This window comes from Rhinolophus hipposideros (genome assembly GCF_964194185.1).
Source record: "Rhinolophus hipposideros genome assembly, chromosome: 17".
Taxonomy (NCBI): domain Eukaryota; kingdom Metazoa; phylum Chordata; class Mammalia; order Chiroptera; family Rhinolophidae; genus Rhinolophus; species Rhinolophus hipposideros.
In genome coordinates, this window is record NC_138063.1 from 32,264,229 (window position 1) to 32,287,944 (window position 23,716).

General features: G+C 34.8%; 1 protein-coding gene across 6 annotated transcripts in view; it reads left to right on the top strand.

Annotated features, from left to right (window-relative positions):
- Window positions 1–17,667, top strand: part of NOL4 (nucleolar protein 4) — a 304,929-nt gene extending 287,262 nt beyond the window's left edge. For all 6 annotated transcript variants that reach the window (XM_081079085.1, XM_081079081.1, XM_081079080.1 and 3 more), the window contains one exon: window positions 15,510–17,667. In XM_081079085.1, the coding sequence (XP_080935211.1) occupies window positions 15,510–15,703 (194 nt within the window). In that variant the 3' untranslated portion in view covers window positions 15,704–17,667. The remainder of the gene's footprint in view (window positions 1–15,509) is intronic.
- Window positions 17,668–23,716: the final 6,049 nt, after the last annotated feature.

A 23,716-nucleotide genomic window follows, 5' to 3' on the forward strand; every position in this document is an offset into this window, starting at 1 on the left:
ATATTATGTTAATTTTTTGTGTGATCTTTCAAAACAGACATGTTTTTGTTTGTTTATAATATACCCACCTCTTTCATATTTTCATCTTCCACAGGCCGTTCTTCTCCCACCACTCTGTCCAACTATGGTTTACTCCCATGATTTCTTGTTTCTTGTAAGGTATTAATTTGTATTCTATGCAACTTAAAAACAAAGGTTAAGAAATTGGGAGGAGGACATTAACATCTATGGAAATCCATCAACCCTGTTTACCTTCCATACAAGAAAATATTGTGCCTAGGTTCATAAAAATGATTGTGCTTAACTTTTAAATCTCTTGATTGTTGACAAAGAAAATATCTGATAAGTCATTGAGGAAAAGCAGGCACATGTATTATATCTCCAAATACAGCTTATTAAAATTCTATTTTCTAAATTGAGGTGTAATTGACAGATAATATATTAGTTTCAGTTGTATAACATAATTATTTGGTATTTGTATACATTGCAAAATGATCACCACAAGTCTAGTTAACATATGGCACCATTCATAATTACAAAAAATTTTTTTCTGTGATGAGATGTTTTAGCAACTATCAAATATGCAATATAGTATTATTAACTATAATTACCATACTGTATATTACATCACCATGACTTATTTATTTTATAATTGGATATTTTTACCTTTGGACCCTCTGCACACATTTCGCCCACCCCCACACCTCTGGAAACCATCAAGCTGTTGTACCTATGAGCTTAGTTTTTTGTTTTGTTTTAGATTTCACATATAAATTAGATCATATGGTATTTGTCTTCTTTGTCTGACTTATTTCACTTGGCATAATGTATTCAAGGTTCATCCATGTTGTTGCAAATGGCAAGATTCTTTTTTTAAGACTAAGTAATATTCCAGCTTCAGGGGTGTGTGTGTGTGTGTGTGTGTGTGTGTGTGTGTGAGAGAGAGAGAGAGAGAGAGAGAGAGAGAGAGAGAGAGAGAGAGAGAGAGAGACATTTTCTTTATCCATTCAGCCATCAATGGCCACTTAGGTTGTTTCCATATCTTGGCTATTGTAAATAAAGCTACAATGTACATGGGGTGCATATATCTTTTTAAGTTAATGTTTTCATTTTCTTTGAATAAATAGCCAGAGTTGAAATTGATAGATCATATGGTACTTCTGTTTTTAATTTTTTGAGGAACCTCCATTACCATTTTCCATAGTGGCCATACTAATTTACATTCCCACCAAAAGTGCACAAGGGTACCCTTTTCTCCACATCTTTGCCAACACTTGTTATTTATTTTCTTTTTTTTATAACAGCCACTCTAAAAGTAGTGAGGTGATATCTCATTGTAGTTTTGATTTGCATTTCCCTGAAAATTAGTGATGGTTGAACACTTTTTCATGTAGCCATCTGTATGCCTTCTTTGAAAAGATGTCTATTCAGATCCTTTGCCCATTTTTTAAATCAGATTTTTTTTTTGCTATTGAGATGAATGTGTTCATTACATATTTTGGATATTAACTCTTTATCAAATATGTGATGTGGAAATGATTTCTACCATTCAGAAGGTTCCCTTTACATTTTGTTGACGGTTTCCTTTGCTCTGCAAAAGCTTTTTAGTTGTGTGTAGTCCTACTTGTTTATTTTTCTTTTGTTGTCTTTGCTTTTGGTGTGAAATCCGAGAATTTACTGCCAAGACCAATGTCAAGTAGCTTACTGCCTCTATTAGGAGTTTTATGTTTTCAGGTCTTACATTCAAGTCTTTAAATCATTTTGAGTTAATTTTTGTGTATAGTGTAGTATAGTGACCCAATTTCATTATTTTGCATGTGGCTGTCCACTTTTCCCAACACCACTTATTGAAGAGACTTTCCTTTTCCCATTGTATATTCTTGGCTCCTTTGTCATAAATTAATTGACCATATATATGTGGGTTAATATCTGGGCAATCTATTCTGTTCCACAGATCAGCGTGTCTGTTTATGCCAATACCATACTGTTTTGATTACTGTAGCTTTGTAATATAGTTTGAAATCAAGGAGCATGATCATGCCTCTGGTTTTGTTCCTCATTCTCAAGATTGCTTTCGCTATTTTGGGGCTTTTGTCATACCACGCAAATTTTAGGATTGCTTGTTTTATTTCATTGAAAAATGACAATGGAATTTTGATAGTAATTGCATTGTCTCTGTTCTGTATATTGCTTTGGGTAGTATGGATATTTTAACAATATTAATTTTTCCAGTCTATTAGCACAGAATATCTTTCCATTTATTTGTATCTTTTTCAATTTCTTTTTGTCTTACAGTTTTCAGTGTACAGGTCTTTAACGTCCTTAGTTAAATTCCGAAGTATTTATTCTTTTTGATACCATTGTAGATGAGATTTTCTTAATTTGTCATTCTGATATTTCTTACTAGTGTACAGAAATGCAACATATTTTTTTAAATTTATTGGGGTGACAATTGTTAGTGAAATTACATAGATTTCAGGTGTACAATTCTGTATTACATCATCTATAAATCCCATTGTGTGTTCACCACCCAGAGTCAGTTCTCCTTCCATCACCGTATATTTGATCCCCCTCACCCTCATCACCCTCCCCCCACCCCCTTTACCCTCTGGTAACCACTAAACTATTGTCTGTGTCTATGAGTTTTTGTCACATTGATTTTGTATATTGCACCTTCACAGAACTTATTCATTAGTTCTATTTTTTGATGGTGTCTTTAGGGCTTCCTATACAGTGGTATCTCAGTTTTCAAGCGTCTCTGTTGACGGACATTTTGGTTGACGAACGCCGTAAATTTTATGGATCTATGGTATCATTAGATAGTAAAATTCAAGCTAAATTTGCAGTTTTAGGGGTTGATTTTAAAGGTCTGGAACGGATTAATCCATTTTGCATTACTTTCTATGTGGAAACCGTACCTCAAACATTTCAGAACTCAAACGGTCTTCTGGAACGGATTACGTTCGAAACCGAGGTACCACTGTATATATAATATCATGTCTCCTGCAAATAATGAAAGTTTTACCTCTACCTTTCTAATTTGGATGGCTCTTATTTCTTTTTTTTGCTTAACTGCTCTGGTTAGTACTTCACATACAATGGTAAATAAAAGTGGTGAGAGAGGGCATCCTTGTCTTGTTCCTGCACTTAGAGGAAAAGTTTTCAGCTTTTCACCATGGAGTATGGTGGGCTTTTATATATGGAAACTGTGGGCTTTTACATATGACCTTTATTATGTTGATGTATGTTTCGTGTATACCTACTTGTTGAGAGTTTTTATCATGAATGGATGGTAAATTTTGTTAACAGCTTTTTTCTGCATTAATAGACATGATCATATGATTTTATCATTCATTTTGTTAACGTGATGTACCACATTTATTGATTTACTTGTGCTGAATCACCCTTGCATTCCTGGACTAAATTCCCATGTTATCGTGCTGTATAATCCTTTTAATGTACTGTTGAATTTGGTTTGCTAATATTTTGTTAAGGATTTTTGCCTCTATGTTCATCAGAGATATTGGCCTATAATTTTTTTCTTGTTGTGTCCTTGTCTCATTTGGTATCAGGGAAATGCTAGCCTTGAAAAATAGAAGTGTTCCAACCTCTTCTATTTTTTGAAGAGTTTTATAAACTCTATAAACTTTTTAAAAAGTTTTATAAAGTTTTATAAACTCTATAAACTTTTTTAAAAGTTTTATAAAGGCATTAATTCTTCTTTAAATGTTTGGTTCACCAGTGAAGCTGTGTGGTCCTGGACTTTGTTTGTTAGGAGGTGTTTGATTACTGATTGAATCTCCTAACTAGTAACAGTCTGTTCAGATATTCTATTTCTTCATGATTCATCATTAAATTGTGTTTCTAGGAATTTATCCATTTTTTTCCTCGATTGTCTAATTTATAGGTGCATAATTGTTTATAGTAATCTCTTATGATCACTCTTCAAATTTTTTGAAGGGTTTCGGAAGGATTGACATTGATTCTTCTTTAATTGTGTGGTGGTTGCCCTCTCTGAAGCCATCTGGTCCTGAGATTCTATGTACTGGGAGGTTTTTGATTACTTTTATAATCCCCTTACTCATTATTGGTCTATTCAGATTTTCTAGTTCTTCTTGTTTCAGTCTTGGTACGTTATGTTTCTAGGAATTTATCTATTTCTTCTAAGTTGTCCAATTTGTTGGTATATAATTGTTCATAGTAGTCTCTTATGATCCTATGTATTTCTGTGGTATCAGTTATAACGTCTCCTTTTTCATGTATGATTTTATTTGAGTCCTCTTTTTCTCTTAGGGACTCGAGCAAAAGATTTGTTAATTTTTTAAAAAATATTTTCAAAAAACCAGCTCTCATTTTCGTTGATTTTATTCTATTGTTTTTCTCATCTCTATTTTATTTGATCTTTGTTATTTCCTTCTTTCTGCTAACTTGCTAACTTGGGCTTAACTTGGGCTTAGTTCTATTTTTTTCTTCTTCTAATTCCTTGAGGAGTAAAGTTAGGTTGTTTATTTCAGGTTTCTATTTTCTTGAAATATGCATTTATCAGTATGAAATTCCTTCTCAAAACTACTTTTTGCAGTATTCCATAGGATTTGTATGTTGTGTTTCAATTTTCATTGGTTTTGATGTATATTTTTATATCTCTTGATTTCTTCTTTGACCTATCATTGGTTCAGGAATGTATTGTTTAATTTCCACATATTTGTACAATTTCCAGCTTTCCTCTTTTTGTTGGTTTTTAGTTTCATACCGTATGATCATAAAAGAAACTTCATATGATTTCAATCTTCCTAAATATGCTGACTTGTTTTGTATTCCATAATATGATCTATACTGGAGAATATTCTGTATGCATTTCAGAAAAATGTGTATTCTGCCTTTGTTGGATGGAATATTCCACAAATGTCTGTTAGTTCCCTTTGGTCTAATGTATGGTTCAAGTCAAGTTTTTGCAGGCAATTAAAGTTAAGCCACTATCAACTTAAAAAGGGCTTTTTAATCTATGAGATGTTTCATGTTAAGTCTAGAGGTAACTATCAACTTGGTTAATTACTAGTAATCCTAATTTCAGAGGAGTTATTACCTCACTAATTTACATGTGTCCTACCTCATGATCCATCAGTATTTCTGCTATGGTTGTTGTTCTTCTATGTTTTTAAATCACTGGTATAAAAACTGTTATGTGGCTGTGTATTCACTATCTGGCAATTATTTGAGAATGTAGAACAGAAGCAACTTTTATTAAATCTTATTTTTGTATAACAGGCATCTATCCATCTTATAGTAAATATTTTTATGTAGCTGAAAACATTAAAAGTAATTTAGAATATTTCCATTTGAGATAACAGAGAGGGAATTATCTTGAGTAAGGTATATGAATATAATGTTTAATTTTATGTCAATTTGACTGGCCAAGAGGAGAACCAGATATTTAGACAAACATTCTGGGTGCGTCTGGGAGGGTGTTTCTGAATGAGATTAACATTTAAATTGGTACACTAAGTAAGCAAAATTGCTCTCTACTATTGTTGGGCTTCATCCAATCAAATGAAGGCCTGCATAGAACAAAAAGGAACTCCTTCTGCCTAACCGAGCTGGGACATGGGTCTTTTCCTGCTTTGGGCCCTGAACTAAAATACCAGCAATTCTTGGGTCTTGAGCCTTCCAGCTTTCAGACTGGAACTACACCATCAGCTTTCCTGGGGATCTAGTTTGTCAACTGCAGATATTGAGACTTCCCAGCCTCTACAATTGAGTAAGCCAATTTATGTATTTTACACACACATATCCTACTGGTTCTGTTTCTCTGGAGAACCTTTCCTATAATGAGGTACATCATTTTAAATAAATGTTTAAACTTTAACATAAATAACCCCTGATTACTGATAAGTTAGGCAAGCGTAGGATCCCAGTTAAGAATTAGTCACATTTTACTTGTGAATCTTGGAAATGGTAAATGACTTACCGAAATTCACAATTCACATATCTAGAAAGTTTTTGCATTAAGATTTGAACCCAAGTTTTCCACTTGCTAGTATTACGATCTTATCACTGTATGCTATATCTTTTTATGAGATGTCATCATTTGCAGATAAAATGTTTGTCCAACTACAAATTCATTAGTAGGTTTTTACTATTTGAGTTATCAGTGTTTTAACACAGGTGTAGAATTTTCATTTAATTTACATCTTTAAAGTGTCTTCAAATATTTCTGGAAATATTGAACAAATACCCATAAATAGATACATTTTACAACTAATATTGAAAAATTGTGGTTTATTGTTTTTTAAAATAAATTCCCTTAAAAATGGAGCAAAATAAAACTGTCGAAGAATAAAACAAACATCTAAAAGCAAATATCTAGTCTTTCCTGAGGGCATTCTATAGGTTTTTATCTTATATTGATCCTTGTTTGCTACACTTACTACAAATCTTTGGAAACGTAAGACTTGAACAGTGGCCAAAAAAGGCAGAACCCAATTGTCTAAGCAATTATGACATTTTTTACCTAAGCTCTCTGAAATAAATAATGGACACTCTTTTTTGGTTTTAGAGGTTGCTTTCTGTTACTTGAGAAAAGAAGTTATACATGTATGTAAATATATAAACCCATAAATCATGCAGTAATTCATTATGCTATCATGTAGTATATTTGATTCAACTAAAGTTAAACAGTAACTCCTCTCTCTCTACTGTAATATTTGTCTTTTCCCACAAGCCAAAAATAGGCAGAAAACAGAAGCATGCTGAAAGTCTTTCCCCTCACAAATTTCTAAGACTGCTGGGATAATAACTCACTTTTGTAGTTCATCCTCGAGTTTATCGAAATGATTAATCAGGTCTCTGCAAAACATTGCATTTGAAGCTCACACAATGAATAAACTCATGCAGTTTATAGAGCTGAGTACCAAGAATGAGCAAATGTTAAGTAGAGGAAAGATTAGGAAGACCGTGACTGAGTCTTTTCAAGTTGATTGTAGAGGAAAACACATTGAAATGGGAACAAAAATGCTGAGATGTTTGTTCAACTACAATTTTTCCTCTTTGATCTTTTTAAAAAACAAGATACACTTAGAAATAAACACTTAGGATTAAAAACAATGGAAATAAAAAAAAAAAAGATGTACTAGAGAAGACCTGGTAAAAGGAAAACTTAATACATGAATTTTTAAAGGCAGCTCCAAGAGCTTTCGAAGTATATAAAAGACTCAGCTAAATTTGTCCCAGGACAATCACGTATAATTTTTTTTTTTTTTTAATGTATGGGATATTGACTATTATAGTCTAAAGTAAACAATCAAAATTGCCTACACATCATCATGGGAAACATAATTTGCAGGGAGAGTAGGGGTGATTTATATATTCCTTTCTCCCTTGCATACTGCCTTAAACAGCTACTTGGCCCTGGCAGTGATCTGTATCTTGCTTTTTGTGTTTTCTTAGATGTCTGTAGAATATGCTCGGCAACTTAGTACATAACCTACAGCTGTAATACCCTGTTCCTTGGTAACCTAATGTTCATTAATCAGTGTTTGTTAAGTAGATAAGGTATGTAATGAGGTCAAGAGAAGCTAAGTATTTGGAAGCACCTTCATTAGGTTTATAGTGGACGTAAATGTGTTAAAAATGTCTTCAGTTTAACATAGACTTCAGAGGAGACAAACATTTCCCATTGAACTGTAGCTTCTGACCATCTCTCTTCCTTAAATCCCTGAAGATGGAGTGACCCCAGGCCTTACATTAACACCTCATGTCTTGTTCTATTGAAATCCATTGTATGTTAAAGGACAGATTCTTAGGTAGATGTATAAATAAAATGTAGCTCTATTTTGATGAAATGTACCCACACAAAACAATCTTCCAGAAGTAAAGGAAATTTATACATATATACACATGAGTGTGTTTATGTATATTTATGTCAAAAATTGTTTAAGATAAAAGATTTGGAGTGTGAAAGACTTATTACCTAATAATGAAGGGAATAGTTTATCAGAAAGTCACAATTGTCTAGAAACTATGTGCCTTAATAACATACCCTCAAATTAATTAAATTAAATGAAGATATTGACACATCCACAATCATAGCCATTGACTTTTAACACACTTCTCTTGGAAACTAATGGAGAAAAAAGAAAATTATTTGGATTTGAAAAGATAATTAAAATTTAATCTGGTTATATCTAGAACCTGTCCCTAACTATCTGATAATACATATTCTTTCAGACATGTTGATCATTTAAGCAAATGATGACAAAGAATAAACTGATAGCATTATGTTCAGATTTATAATTAATGAAGACGAAAGCAGTACACATTCCATTTGTGGGATAGAACTCTAGTGGTATTTTGGCATACACATTAGAAAAAAAATAGAAAATTAATGAACTACTCATTTAATTCAAGAAGTTAGAAAATGCAGACTTTAGAAGAAAATAAAGGGAGAAATTAAATAGAAAACAAAGTAATAGAGAAGACCAACAAAATCAAAAGCAGAATTTTTGAAAGGACTTAAAAAATATTGGACAAGGTGAACTCAGAGAAAGGAAGCATAAAATAAGCATTCAAAACAGAAAATAAAAAAATATTAATAGCTTTATGCTAGTATACTTGAAAATTTAGAGATACAATACTGTATTTCACAAAAATATAATTGGCCAATAGACTAAAGAATAACTATTCCAAATGAAACTTTAATAATTAAATTGAATTATTATAAAAATCTGTTCATTAAAAAAAAATCAGACCAACATGGTTTTATAAATAAGTTTACCAAAACTTGAAGGACTAGATAATCATTTTACACAAACAGATCTAAAAAAGGGGGAAAAGAAAAAGAAATGGAAATCACCCTGGCTCATTTTGTGGTGCTACAGTAATCCTCTCATCCAGAACAGTATTAAAAAGGCAAATTATATTGCAATCACTTGTGAATATAAATGTAGCTCATTAACATATTGACTCTAGCAATGTGTATCTATTATAGCCCAGGTGCTGTGTAGGATGCTTTAAATACATTAGCTAATTTAGCTAAGATGCTGAAGAATAATTTTTTTCACTCTTTGAGATAAAAGTATGAAAATAATATTAATGAAATACCTCTATTAAACATGTGATCAAAATATAAAATGAAAATTAGCCTGCAAACAAAGTAAGTTTCCAAGTAGCTCATGTATTTGTCAGTTAGGAAAAGTTACTTCACTTCCTGGTAAGTTTATTAAATTGATTGCAGCAGCTGAAGGAATGTGTCCAGAGAAAATAAACTTGTTTGACTATTAGTATTATGGCAAAAACAGTGCTTAGACGGTTGAAGAAATTGAGATATTGAGAATATCAATAGCCAATTAAAAAAACAAGTCAACTGAGTTCAAGTGGCTTTCCTTGTATTTTAATAAGTTGAGATGTTACTGTTACTGTTTATTTGAGGAATCAATGATGAGTTTGAAGTGACAGAATTGGCATCTATGAATAGTATGAATGAAATAACTATAATAGTATGAATGAAATAAATATGGCTGAGAATATTTTTCAAAGTTAAGAAAAAAACTAAGTACAACTTGTAGAATCTGCTAAGATTCATGAAGCAAAAACAGGCTTATTTGGACAAATTTTCAAAGTTTGTTAAAACAAGGCATTTGGAGCTCCCGGATGGCTCAGTTGGTTGGAGTGCGGGCTCTCAACCACAAGGTTGCCGGTTCAACTCCCGCAAGGGATGGTGGGCTGTGCCCCCTGCAACTAGGCAACTGGAGCTGAGCTGCTCCCTTCACAACTAAGACTAAAAGGACAACAACTTGACTTGGAAAACAAGGCATTTGGTTGTTCTTTGAATTGTTCATCAGCAGGTAGAGTGTGGAAAACATTTGAATCTATCATGCATTATTGAAACAGTAGTGTCAACTTTAAACTTCATTTGTTCTCATCAATTTAATCATTTCTGTGAAATTTTGTCAGAAATAGATTCTGAATATCCTAATATATATATATATATATATATCCTAATACATACTACCACACAGTAGTTTGATGGCTTAGTGGTAAATTTTTATTGCAATTTTTTTTTCAGGTCAGGGCTAATATTAATTTTTTTCTGAACAAGAACTGCCCTCAAGTTTTATTATCACACACTGAATGGCTTTGGAAATTAGTGTTTGCTACAGAAATGACAGTTCCTTGATGAATTTAAAATTACAAGGCAAAACAATGCTTTTATGTGAATCTTGTGCTGTGCTAGTTGACCAACATTGTTTGATCACAAGTAACGGCTAGCTGCTTAAAAACTTCCCATACTGTCAAACGTATAATAAAACAAAAAGTTAAATCTCCATTCCCTCAAATTTCTAGTGGATATATATTACTGAGCACACACTATAGCCTCAGAGATGGTTTGGGGTTCTTGATGCAACAGCAAAAGTAGATTCCCATATTTCAAAATCCTTTTCAGTATTCAATTGAAGAACTTCCAGCTCAGTGTTCAACTGGAAGTAATCAGTCTGCAATGTACTTCTCAGAGGGAAATTCAGAGCAATAAATGCCTACCTCAAGAAAAAAGAAAAATCTCAAAACAACTTTATACCTCAAGGGATAGAAAGGGAACAAACAAAGCCCAAAGTTAGTAGAAGGAAGAATATAAAGATCAGAGCAGAAATAAATGAAACAGACTGAGAAGACAATCAAAAAGATCAATGAACTAAGACTTGGTATGTTGAAAAGATAAACAAAATTTGTAATCCTCTAGTTCAGGTAGACTCACCAAGAAAAAGAGGACTTAAAAAATCAAAAATGAAAACAGGAATAATTACAATTGATACCATTGAAATATATAGGATCGTAAATTGGATACATTCACAGAAATAAATAACCTACCAAGACTGAATCATGAAGAAATAGAAAATCTGAACAGACCGATTACTAGCAAGGAGATCGAATCGAGGTAATTAGAAATCTCCCAACAAATGCATAGGATCAGATGTCTTTATCGGTGCAGTCTATCAAACTCTTCCAAAAAAAAAAATAGAAGAGGAAGGAACACTTCCAGATTTATTTTGTATGGCTAGAATTACACAATTCCAGATAAGACTCATCATGATCTCAGGTATCCAAGCTGATAATCAGAGGACTTGGTTTCAAAGGATAATGCAAGAAGGATGTTGAACTGCTTTGCAAATATTTAGTCATTGTTTCTGGTATTGCTTTTCCATCATTCATGGACTGATGTCCACTTACAAAAGATGCCAGGAGTCAGAGGACATCACCACTAGCCAACTAGAAGAACTACTGGGACAAGTAATAACCATGGTCAAATTGAGGCCCGACCATGAAGCCACCAACAGACACCACCTCAGTATCTTATATTAAACCCGATCCCCACTTGGCTCCCCACAGCCAGCACCCTTCAGTGTCCCATGCACCACACTTTTCCTTGCTCTTCCTGTCAGGGCATTCGTCCCCCTCTATCCTACTACTCAAATCTCCTCTGAGCTGGGCCACAGTGGTGCAGGAGGAAGGACCAGGAACTCATTATGGCTTTGGACAAATCAATGAACCTGTCCAGAACTGTTTCCCCAATTTTAAAATGGGACCAGTCATCCTGTTCTACTGTCCCCACTGAAATGCTGAGGGGCTCAAAGGGCGACAGTGTGAGTCTCTAGTGAGGGGCTAGGTGCTGAAAGGCCCTTTAAATAATTTGTCCACTTGCGAATATTTTTTGTTTTATATATATTTGGCTTCCTTGCCCAATCTCATAACTTTGAAGATTGGAATAATAAACACTCATCCAGAATAATTCCTTGTAGTTTTGATTTATATACTCAATCCTAATCATGTAGATCCAAAAGAAAGCAAGATAATGAAGTTAACTTTCTTCCAGAACACTAACAGAGGTATGAGTGGCTTCTAAATTACTGAGCTATCTATAGAGTTGTCTATGTTAATAATGATCTGTAAGAAAGTAGAAGCCATAATCTTAGTTTGGAAGCTGATAGCCTTAAGCCAGAGATGGAGAGTAATCCATAAACTGCAATACAGTCAGCCCTCCATATCCATGGTTCTGCATCCGGGGATTCAACCAACCAAGATTGAAAATATTTGAAAACAAAAAAGTTATGTTGTTGCTGACATGTACTCTGTACATGTACAGACTTTTTTCTTGTCATTATTCCCTAAACAGTACAACAACTATTTGCACATAGCATTTACATTGTATTAGATATTAAGTAATCTAGAGATGATTCAAACTATACAGGAGGGTGTACATTAGGTTATATGCAAATACTGCACCATTTGCTATTAGGGACTTGAACATCCACAAAATTGGGTTTCCTGGGAAGATCCTGGAACCAATCCCCCACAGATTCCAAGGGGCAACTATATTCAAATAAAATCACAGTCTCTCTCATCTCAAAAAGAACTTGGAGCCTGAATCCCACACTTTGTCAATTTCAGTTAAGGATGACAACCAGCAACTTGGCTAGTCAGCAAAACTCTCATAAAATGTTATACCTTCTAATGAAATAATGATCATCAGCCAACCAGACACTAGAGATTACATAGCTGAGAGGAAATTTCTTTCAACTTTCCTTCCTAAAGATCTATACTAGTACTGGGAACTGGGATTCTTGAATGTAAAGAAAAAAATATTTAAAATAGTTCATCCAGAGACCAGAAGCTCTGTTATGTCATAAAGTTTTTTAAATCCACTCAAAACTTTCCAAATAAACTGGTGGCTGAATACTTGTTCAGTAATTTCAGTTTGCAAGTGTGACCTCCCTTCATCTCTCCCTTCCAGCTTGTTATGTCAGTATCATGATTTTATAACATGAACAAATGGAAGCTAACTCCTGCTAGGAAATCAAAGCTTTGAAAGGTCATGGCAGAAGTGGACATAAGTTTCTCTCCGATGTCAGAGTTCTTGTGTGCTAGTCTTGTCTCTGTCCTAATTAAATTCCAAGTGAAGCTATTTCTTTCTCATGGGACAACTGCCTCCTGGCTGACAGAAGACTTCTCCCTTTAGGGTAGAGGTGGAGGGGGTTGGATCTTGACCTGTCTCCATGCCTCAAGGAGAACTAGAAAGATAAAATAACATCCCTTGTTTAGTACATGAAATGAACTGAGAAGTTATATGTTTAAAATATTTTCATGTTATAGAATAACTATAGTTTTTGAGCCTACCTTTAGTTATGTGCTTAGTAATATTTATTCAAGGATTTTACAGTTATTACTCACTGCAAATTAATTATAGCAATTGCTTAAGGAAAGGTAAGAACTATAACAATGAACACTTAGGTGTATAATAAAATAGTATTAATCCAACAATAACTGCTGCAAAGCATTTTAATACAAATGTCTGAATTAAAGATTTTAAAATAATTTTGTAAGTTTATCTATTTAATTCATTGAGGCAACCTTAATTAATAACAATATATGTTTCAGATATAAAATTCTATAATATAACATCTGTATATTACTTTGGTTGCTCCCCACCCAGTCTTAAATACTTGACCCACTTTACCTTCTTCATCCTCCCCCAAGCCCCCTTTCCTTCTGGTAACCACCATATTGTTGTCTGTGTCTATGAGTTTGTTCATCTGTTGCTTTGTTTTATATTCCACATATAACTGAAGTCATATGGTTCTTGTCCTTTTCTATTTGACATTTGACTTAGCATAATACTCTCAAGATCCATCCATGTTGTCTCATATGACAATATTTCATCATTTACAGACCAACGGAATAGAATTGAGATCCCAGAAATAAACCAACACAAAAATGGTCAACTAATTTTTTTAAAAGGAGCCAAAAACATACAATAGAGAAAGGAAAGGCTCTTCAATAAATGGTGTTGGGAAAATTGAAAAGCCACATGCAAAAGAATGTAACTAGACTGCTATCTAACATCATATACCAAATTTCATTCAAAATGGATTAAAGACTTAAATATAAGACCTGAAACAATAAAATACATAAAAGAAAACACAGGCACTAAACTTATGGACCTTGGTCTCAGAAGATTTTTGTGAACATAACCCCAAATACAAGGGAAGTAAAGGCAAAACTAAATGAATGGGACTACATCAAAAAAAGCTTCAACAAAACAAAAATGAAACCAATCAAATGGGAGAAGACATTTGCAAATGGTACCTCTGATATATGAAGAACTCATATAGTTCAACAACAACAAAAAATCCGATTAGAAAATGGACAGAGCACCTGAACAGACACTTTTCCCAAGGAGAAATACAGATGGCCAACAGATATATGAAAAGATGCTCAACCTCACTAGCTGTTAGGGAAATACAAATCAAAACCACAACGAGATACCACCTCATGGCTGTTAGAATGGCTACTATCAATAAGGCAAGAAATAAAAAGTGTTGGAGAGGATGTGGAGAAAAAGAGAACCCTCATACACTGCTGGTGGAAATGTAAATCGGTGCAGCCACAATGCAAAACAGTGTGGAGGTTCCTAAAAAATTGTGAATAGAATTACCATATGACCCAGCAATCCCTCTTCTGGGTATGTACATAGAAATTTTGAGAACACTTTGTAAAGATATATGTACCCCTATGTTCATTGAAGCATTATTCACAGTAGCCAAGACACTGAAACAACGTAAGTGTACTCCAACAGGTGATTGGATAAAGAAAATGTGGTACATATGTACATAAAAATGACAAAATATAAATCATTTTTGAGTAAAAATTTACAAAGTGTCCAAAAACCAGATGTATCTGTTTTGGTTTAAATATATACATAAGAAAAACGTTTTGACACATGAGTATTTTGTGCAAGGTAAACACAGAAGGGACATTAATACCTAAAGGAGTATTCCAAGTCTAGTTTCTTTGTGGAATTGTTTGCATTGATCCTTTACTTATTGCACACTTCTAAAGCAAACTTCATTCTAGTATGTCCACAGTTTTAAATACTAGTCAACCTGGTGGAAAAAAAGCATTGGCCTGAAATGAAAAATTACCCAATTCGCATCCTCATTGCACCACTTAAAAGTTGAACTCTAAACATGTCATTGAACTCCCCCAGCTCTCAGTTTCCTTTGTTTTAAATAGAGGAGTTTGTAATTCAGTGTCATTAATATCACCATTTAGGATGTTTCAACTTCTGAATTGGTGGGGTCGAAATTATTTGATAACGAACAAAGCCAATAAAAAGCATTTGTAAATCCCATTGTTTTAAAACTACGACAGAAAAACTTCAACCTGTGGAAAGGAGACTTAAAATTGAATTTTCCAAAAACCACATGTGAAGAGAGGTCTTTACTGACTTGCCACCATGACACGAGATTGCCAGAGGCTAGACCAGGAGTCCAAGAGCACACCTAACTGCTTATTTTGCATCAGTGTTGCTCTTTAGTTTTTCTGAGAGATGCCTTTGATTAAAGGTATCAGCAGCTTCTCACGAAAGAATTCGGGAATTAAGTCAACGGTGATTGATGCTCATGTTCACAGTATCAGAACAAAAATTATTCGCATCTAATTTTGTCGTTATTTTTTCCTAGGCCCCACAGATCTCAGCATGAAGAGGCAGTTGGCAACTGGCTCAGGATCCTCTAGCAGTTCAAGCTCCAGACCCCAGCTGAGTCCAACTGAAATCAATGCCGTGAGACAGCTCGTGGCAGGATATCGAGAATCAGCTGCATTTTTATTACGTTCTGCAGATGAACTGGAAAATCTTATTTTACAACAGAACTGACTCAAATGACGGGCCTATTCACTGAGGTCTAAATTTGCAGTTTCCACTAATGACGTTTTGATTTCCCAGCAGAGATGCTTGTGGTCTTACTGCAGTCTTAAGAGAAATACTTCCATTATGCCACATTGTTCTTGCTCCTTAAAGTGATGCATTAAGGTGCTTCAAAGGAACTCTGACCTCTGAAGTACTTGAGATACTTGGTGTCTAGCCGACCGGTTTTTTTTGTTTTTAGTGTGTCAGCATAACTAGCTGGGGCAAAACAAAAACAAAAACAAACAGAAAAAAAAGGTTGTATATTCCAAATTCAAGGATAAAAGAGAAGAAGCTTGTGGTATAAAACTTGTTCAAGATCCAACTGAAATATTAGTGGAATTTGCTACTGACCTATTGGACTGAAAGCTGCAGTACTGGCAAAAAATAAATAAATAAAAAGCCAAAATTTATTGTTGCTACAGGATATAACAATGAAAAGGATCTTGTATTTTAAATATATACATATATGTAATTTTTATAAAAAAGAAAACTTGTTTTTCATTCAAAATTGTCATTTTTACTTTGGTAACTTTTCCATAGGTCCTAAAAGAGAACTGTTTTGAGAAACTACTGTAAGTACCTTTTCCACATCCATTTGCCTTCTCCTCTTTCCAAATTCTTTCTACAAAGATAACACGATGCTGGAGAAAACAAAAACAAAAACAAAAACAAACAACAACAACCCTTGTCTACGTTCTTTAAATCATCATACCAGGAACTACTTCCAAGAGAAGCCTGCATTTCTGCACTCAAGCATTCCCACGCACCACTGCAGCTTTCCCATAGAGGTTTGCATCACAGAAATTTTTAATATTAAAAAGACCTATCACTGGGGGGGGAAAAATCACACCTTGGTTTCTTCCAGCTCACCCCAGATTGCCGCTGCTTGTCTTACAGGCCTCCTTACAGCAGCAATTGGATGTAGATGACTGAATGTTAAGAGATTGCAAGTGACAATCTGAGAATTTGCACTCTTGTGTGTAGTTTTCTTTTCATTTCTCTAGTTCAGAAATAGTTTCCAAAAAAGACCATTACCTCTCCTGATATGATTTGTATGATTTACAGTTCCAGGTAAAAATGATGTAAAGAACTCTCAGCAGATACAGCTGCAACGTACAATGAACTGTCCCCCCACCCATTTCCCATACTTTGCCCTTCCTTATTTCAGTATGTTGGGTACACATGAATGGTGTTTTCTCTGTGTACTGAGGCAAGCCTATTTTTAAAATATTTAGGAGAAATACATCAGTTTATGCTTCTTGTACAATTATTTTCTGTTTAGCTTTGGTTGCATTACAGGTTATTTGTGCATTCATGAATTTGCCTTATTTTTATGTAAAATTGATGTCATTCAGTTTTTGATAATGAGTTTAAGGCATCAGTGATATTTCTTACCTACTTGTTACATATAGTTTTTCAAGTAATGACTGTGATTGTGACCAAGTAATGTGCACTTTTTCTTGTAACTGTGGACATTGCTATGCTTTTTTCTTCTAGTGTTTCTAGAATTACTGTTCCTTACAGTTACGTAAACAAAAAAACAAACAAAAAAAAAACCTTTTGTGATACTGTTGGTGAACATAATGTGAAAATCTTATTGAAATATGAGTATTTTGGAAATACATAGATGCACAAACATCTCTTAAGGTGTGGATTTAGAGTTTGCTTATTTAAATGAAAATTCAAAAATTGAGGGCTGGTATAATTTTCTGTTTTGTTGGGTTTAATAAACAGATTTCTGTGTTAAAACAGCGATTGCGAAACCTTATAAACTTTCTGAATGATATACTTTTACCTTTTGCTTTTAAAACAGGAAATGGTATTTCACCCCTACAAAATTGACAGATTTGTATCTCAAGAATATCCTAAGGTCCCAGAGTCTCAACATTTAGTCTAATAAATAATTTATTCCAAGAAGGGATAAAGCAAAGTAGCAAACCCAAGAATATTTCATTTATTATTTAAATATTATTTAAGTATTTATTATCTTTCATTCCTCATTTTTGCATGAGTAATCTGGCTCTTTTAGTCACTCCAGATTTAGCTTGGGAGAAACATGCCTGTTATAAGAGCCTGTCTTATGCTTTGGGTTTTGTTGTAATACTGTTTGAGGCTTTGATATAGTTGTTATTTCACAAAGTAACACTTAGGTTTGAGTTCAGCATATACATAAAAAGATCCTTAATAGTGATAATAAAACAAATGGAGTCGAGAAGCTAAGTTCCAGCAAGGTACTCTTGTTTTTGTTAAATTTTCATCTTGAATTACAACACATATGCCCGTCCACTCAGGACTAAGTTCACCAGTGTCTTCTCTGTTTTGTACATTTATCTAAATGATGAGGGTATTGGGAATCCCATCATTTCCCTGGGAGAGCTCAGGTGCCAAAATGAAATATCACTTTTGTTCTCCATTTCCTTTATGACTTGTACCTGAAAATACTCTGGTGCATTTTATACACTGCCATAGGAGAATAAAGAGATTGGAACCCCTTTATAAAGCATTTTGGAGAGACTAGCCGTGGGTTCATATTGCCATTCAAATGAGGTGATAAAAAATTGTCATAAACACAGAGATCAAATACAAGTTTCTGTCACTTCTGTCAGTAAGCTTTCAGTACGACAGCAGTTTCTGGTCACATATGTATTACTTTATCACACTTAATAAGAAGTATTACACTTGAAATAATCACAGAGAATACAAACACAAACAGTTACTGAATTTTCTTAAATTATGTCATTCAAGTAAACACTCCAAAAAAGGGTCATCAGATATCAGGATAACCACTATTTACTGACTACTTACACAAGGAAATACATGTTGTTTCCTTTACTTCTCACAATAACCCCAGGAGATCTGGGTAGTCATTGTCCATTTTACAAAGGCGGATCATGAAGTGAAGCAACTTGCCAGGAGCTCAGAAATGGTGAGATGTGAAGTGACCGTTTGAACCTAGGCACACCTGTCACTTGTAATCTGCTGCCTCCCAGGTACTAAATAATTACATTCAGCCCTGTGACGTAGACCCAGGCCTTTATACTAAAGTTTAGCAGTTTTATTAGTTTAGATAAATAACAGTTATTAAAAATGCACTTGATGTCAAATAAATCATTTGACTGAACACAGAGTTTTATTCTGCTTATAGAGGTTTAATTTTCTTTCTTTCTTTCTTTCTTTCTTTCTTTCTTTCTTTCTTTCTTTCTTTCTTTCTTTCTTTCTTTCTTTCTTTCTTTTTAAAAATTTATTGGGGTGACAATTCTTAGTGAAATTACATAGATTTCAGGTGTACAATTCTGTATTACATCATCTATAAATCCCACTGTGTGTTCACCACCCAGAGTCAGTTCTCCTTCCATCACCATATATTTGATCCCCTTTACCCTAATCTCCCTCCCCCACCCCCCTTAACTCACCATTAATGAAAATCATATACGTAAAGCATGAAGAGAAGTCTGACTTTTTAAAAGGATGGGTGTCAGCAGTGAATCAGGGATAAAAGGAGAAAAGGGATCATTCAGTTAAACTTAGAAAGGTAAGTTCTGAACTGAGAAAGGTAAGTTCATTCGCATGAGATTTTAGTCTTGGGCACTATGTAAGTGCTATTCCTGTTAGTGTGATTAGTGTGATTAATCCTGAAACCATTAATACAAATACCATGCAAAGATTAATCGTTGTATGACAAAAATACTTTCTAATTTCATATGGCCCAGGTTACAAACTTTAGTTCATAGAAAAGATCCAAAAATAAAGCAGGTAAACATCAACATTATTTATCTTTTAAATAATGAAATTGTGTGTTTGGGATGCAGAAATTTGGTAAAGTAAGGATTAACCTACAGAAGATTACAATATTAATTATAGTTCAGCTCTTCTTGAAAACTTTTTTTTTTTAAGAGTTAAAATGCTACTGGTAGAGTAACATGTCCAGTGTTAAGGTCAATCACATAATAATGCTTCATTTTTCTGATTACAAAAGAAAATTGGGATGTACAGAAAAATAAGGAAAAAATAATCCCAGGATCCACAGAGAACCAATAAATGACATTTTATATCTTGAAGATTTTATCTAAATGGGTGTATTTGATATTATTGTATACAATGCATCCTCATCTGCTTTTCTAACCTAACAATATACTATTGATATTTTCTACATCAGGTATTCATCTTAAGTATTAGTTTTAATGGCTGTGTAGTACTACATTGTACAAATGCACCTGTATTAGTTTCTTATTGTGGCTGTAACAATTACCACAGACAACACAAATTTATTACAGTCCAATAGGTTGGAAGTCTCAGTGGGCTAAAATCTAGGTATAGGCAGGATTGTGTTCCTCTTTGGAGGCTCTAGGTGAGAATCCATTTCCTTGCCCACTCTAGCTTCTAGAGGCCATCTGCATTTCTTGACTAGTGGCCCCTTCCTCCATTTTCAAAGCCAGGAGCTTAGCACCTTCAAGTCTTTCTGTAACTCTTGACCTCTTCTTCAACATTTAAGAACCTTTACTCAATACACTGGGCCCACAGGATGGTTAAACAGGATGAGCTTTTTATATTAAGGTCGGCTAATTATCAACCTTAATTTCATCTACAAACTTAATTCTATAATGTGATATGTAACAAAATGTATTGACAGGATCTGATGATTAGGGTGTGGCTATCTTTGGGAGGGCATTATTCTGCCTATTATAGTACCTTAATTTCCTTCTTTAAAAACAAAATACTTGTCTGTACTCAGTTGTATTTGTCCATTCTCTTGTAGTAAAGATCCTAGATTAGAAGCACTGGTTTTTTGGAAATTTTGATGGTATTTTTCTCAAATGTCCCTTGTTCAAATTAAATGTAACAAATAAATATGATAAAAGTGCAGTTAAATCTTTCACGGGTAATGAAACAACTGTCTCTGGAGACTTTCCTCCACTTTGATTCTTAGAAATTACCTGAGATATGTTTGAAAAGGCTCCAATTCATTAGGCCAGAAGGGGTGACATGAGGATCCAAAGTTTAATTAAATTTTGTAAGCAATCCAACCACATTCATAAAATACCTACTGGTAATTACAAGTAGAGTTTTATTTACGCTGAACAATTAAAAGACATTTTAACATTAAATGTTATTAGATGGCAGGTCTTTTAAAATTAAGAGTTTGGCAATAACATTTATTGAATTTAGGATAATCAATTGAGTTTAGAAATTAAACCTCTTTGCTTTTATTTCTTTGCTAGAAAACTATTTTTCTTTACATATTAAATGTTTTAGTTCCCCTCATTTTTTTTTTCTTTCAGAGGCCATTCACTGAAAAAAGAGATCAAAGATAATTCAAAACCATTTTTAATGCTATGAGCGAAAAAATACAATGAATGCATAGACCACAGAGAGCGAATGCTATTACTACCAGTGTGGGGTTGGCACATGTTTTGTCCCTTGGAAGTTTGGATTTCTCATATTTGTTTATTGAGGGATGGATTTGATCAGGCTGCCTGTGAGAAATGCCTTCTAACTTATGTAAGGTACTCCACTGCAGTGACAGAACAAGTGGCCAGAGATTTCACAATATTTTTTCTTTGTTTCTTTGCTGGTGGAAGGATTCAAAGGTATGCCATGAAGTAAACACCATAGAGTAGTAACAGACTCAGCTCATTTTAATTGTCACTTTAACCAGTGTGTATTCTCTGACCTACTATGTGCTAGGCATTGTCTCTGGTACAGAAAATCTATGCTAGCTCTCAAGAGTCTCATACACGTCTCATCTAGTGGAGCAGAGGGACAGAAGTGCAGATGGTTATAATACAAAAGGATGAAGAGTAACAGTGCAACATGTCATGAGAAGAACATGCTGGACAGATCAAAGGAGGGCATAGTCCCTGCCATGGTGGGGGAGGGGAGTGCTAGGGGGTAGATGGTCACACAGATTGGAGCTGTGGGGAATACTTGGCAAAACTGTTGAGTACGTTTGGAGAGGATAGAAGAAGAAAGAAAGATGTGTCAATAAAGGGCTTTTCAGCCACAGGAGACAACACATGAGGACAGAGGAGACATGGAATAGCATGGCATGCACAGTAACTCACGCAGTTGAGTGTTGCTGGAGGACAGAACCTGAGAATGAAGAGAGATCCCTGGAGAGGAATGAAGGAGCCAGATGTGCAGGGCCTGGCCTGCCATGCTAAGCACATCGGTTGTTTCCTGTAGAGGATGAAGACACACTGCTGTAGTAGTGGAGTGAAACATGTCTGTTGGCTTCTCCGTTGACTATGTGCATGAATTTCTGGGGAAGGAGACGAAGTAAGGCTGGATCGATCACGGGACATCCCTTCCCCAAAGTAAATGAAATTCCTAAATGTAAAAACCAAAAGTTATTACATGAGCAGCATAGCAACAAGGAAGGAATGAATGGCTTTGTCCCCTAGACATTGAAGAGTGGGAGCCAGGAAAGTTTAGTCAATGTCACATATTCCTGTGACTTCTTTCTCAGGAAACAGATTCAAACAAAGACAGATGAGTGGGAAAGAATATTGAAAACCCCACTCTTAAATCCCTAGTTTGGAAGGGAGAATGAGGAGCGGCCCTTCAAGAATACAATCCCCTGCCCTCATAAGCCTCCAGAAATAGAACCGCTCTCAGGATAGACTTGACTTTTTGGGTGTTCTCTGGTGGAAAAAAAAGGCTGAACAGTAAAGGCAGGAAGATGGTGATACCCAGGGCAAGTTTTCTACAAAAATAAGTGGAGATCTCAGCCAGCATTCCCGTCTTCAAGTCCTGTCCACTTTTTCCTCTCCTTTACCTCCACCCCACCCCTGATTACAACACAGCAGCCCAAACTTAGGAGCCCCCATTGGTCATATTTGCCTTTTATAAGAGGGAAATAGGCAAAGATGCTGGGGGAAAGGGTTAGGATTCAAGAGTAATGGATTACTGGGTCTCATTGCCTCTGTCAAAAGCAAACTTTCAAAAGGTCCACCCTGAAACTTGGGGATTTGGGAATCTTTAGACAAATACCCATCACCAAATACCAGTGGCATCCAATCCTGTCTAAGTGTAGTGAGTTATGAAACTGGACTACCAGTGATATTGCAGAAGAAAATCACAAACTGGTACCCCGATCTCAAAGGCCAGCAACACATCCCAGGCTCCTGCTCTCCATACCCTCAAGTAAAATAAAAGCCAAGGGAACTGGAATACCTAACTACCCAGCTGCATGCAGGTCGAAGAGAAGAGGTCTGAGTTTCAGAGAGGGAGAAAGAGATGCCAGGGAGCATTGAATCATACTGAGGAGAAATAGTACATTAAACAATGACCCACAAATATGAGTAAAATGTAAAGCAACAGCATAACACCTACATATCCAACCAACAGCAAAGAATGGGAGGAAGGAAGATGGACAGGGAAGAAGACTTTGTAAAAATTAAAAATATATATATTTGAAATAAAATAAAACTTCTACAATCAATGCTTTTCTTGTAACAGTCAACCATAAGACCAGGGAACAATTTTTCACCTCATTTGACAACCCTAACTTATAACAAGGTCCCCTATGACAAACCTTTCATTATAAGGAATCTTTCATAGATAGCTATTAAAAACAAAATAGTCTATTACTGCACACATTTTCTATCCACTATAGAAACATAGGAGGGATGCGTTACATTTCACACCAGACCACGGAGAACATATGAAGCTGGGAAAAAAGACCATTGAAGTCTCTGTAGCGGGCCTGGCACAGGAGAGGGACCTGTTTGACAATAAAACTGCAGCCTCATAACACGGTATATGTGTTGGGTTTTGTTTTAGTTTTGCTGATGACATAAGAATTCCTCATGAGTTGTGTGTTTCCTTTGGAAGATGTAACAATGTGACATTTGTACTCTGTGTGTCCCTTGAAGAGTGGAGTAGTGCTGGACCTTAGAGCAGCAGGAAGACTATGATGTGCCTGTCCCACTCCTAAATCAATTATCCTCCTTCTCTTCATTATTACACAGCTCGGCTACA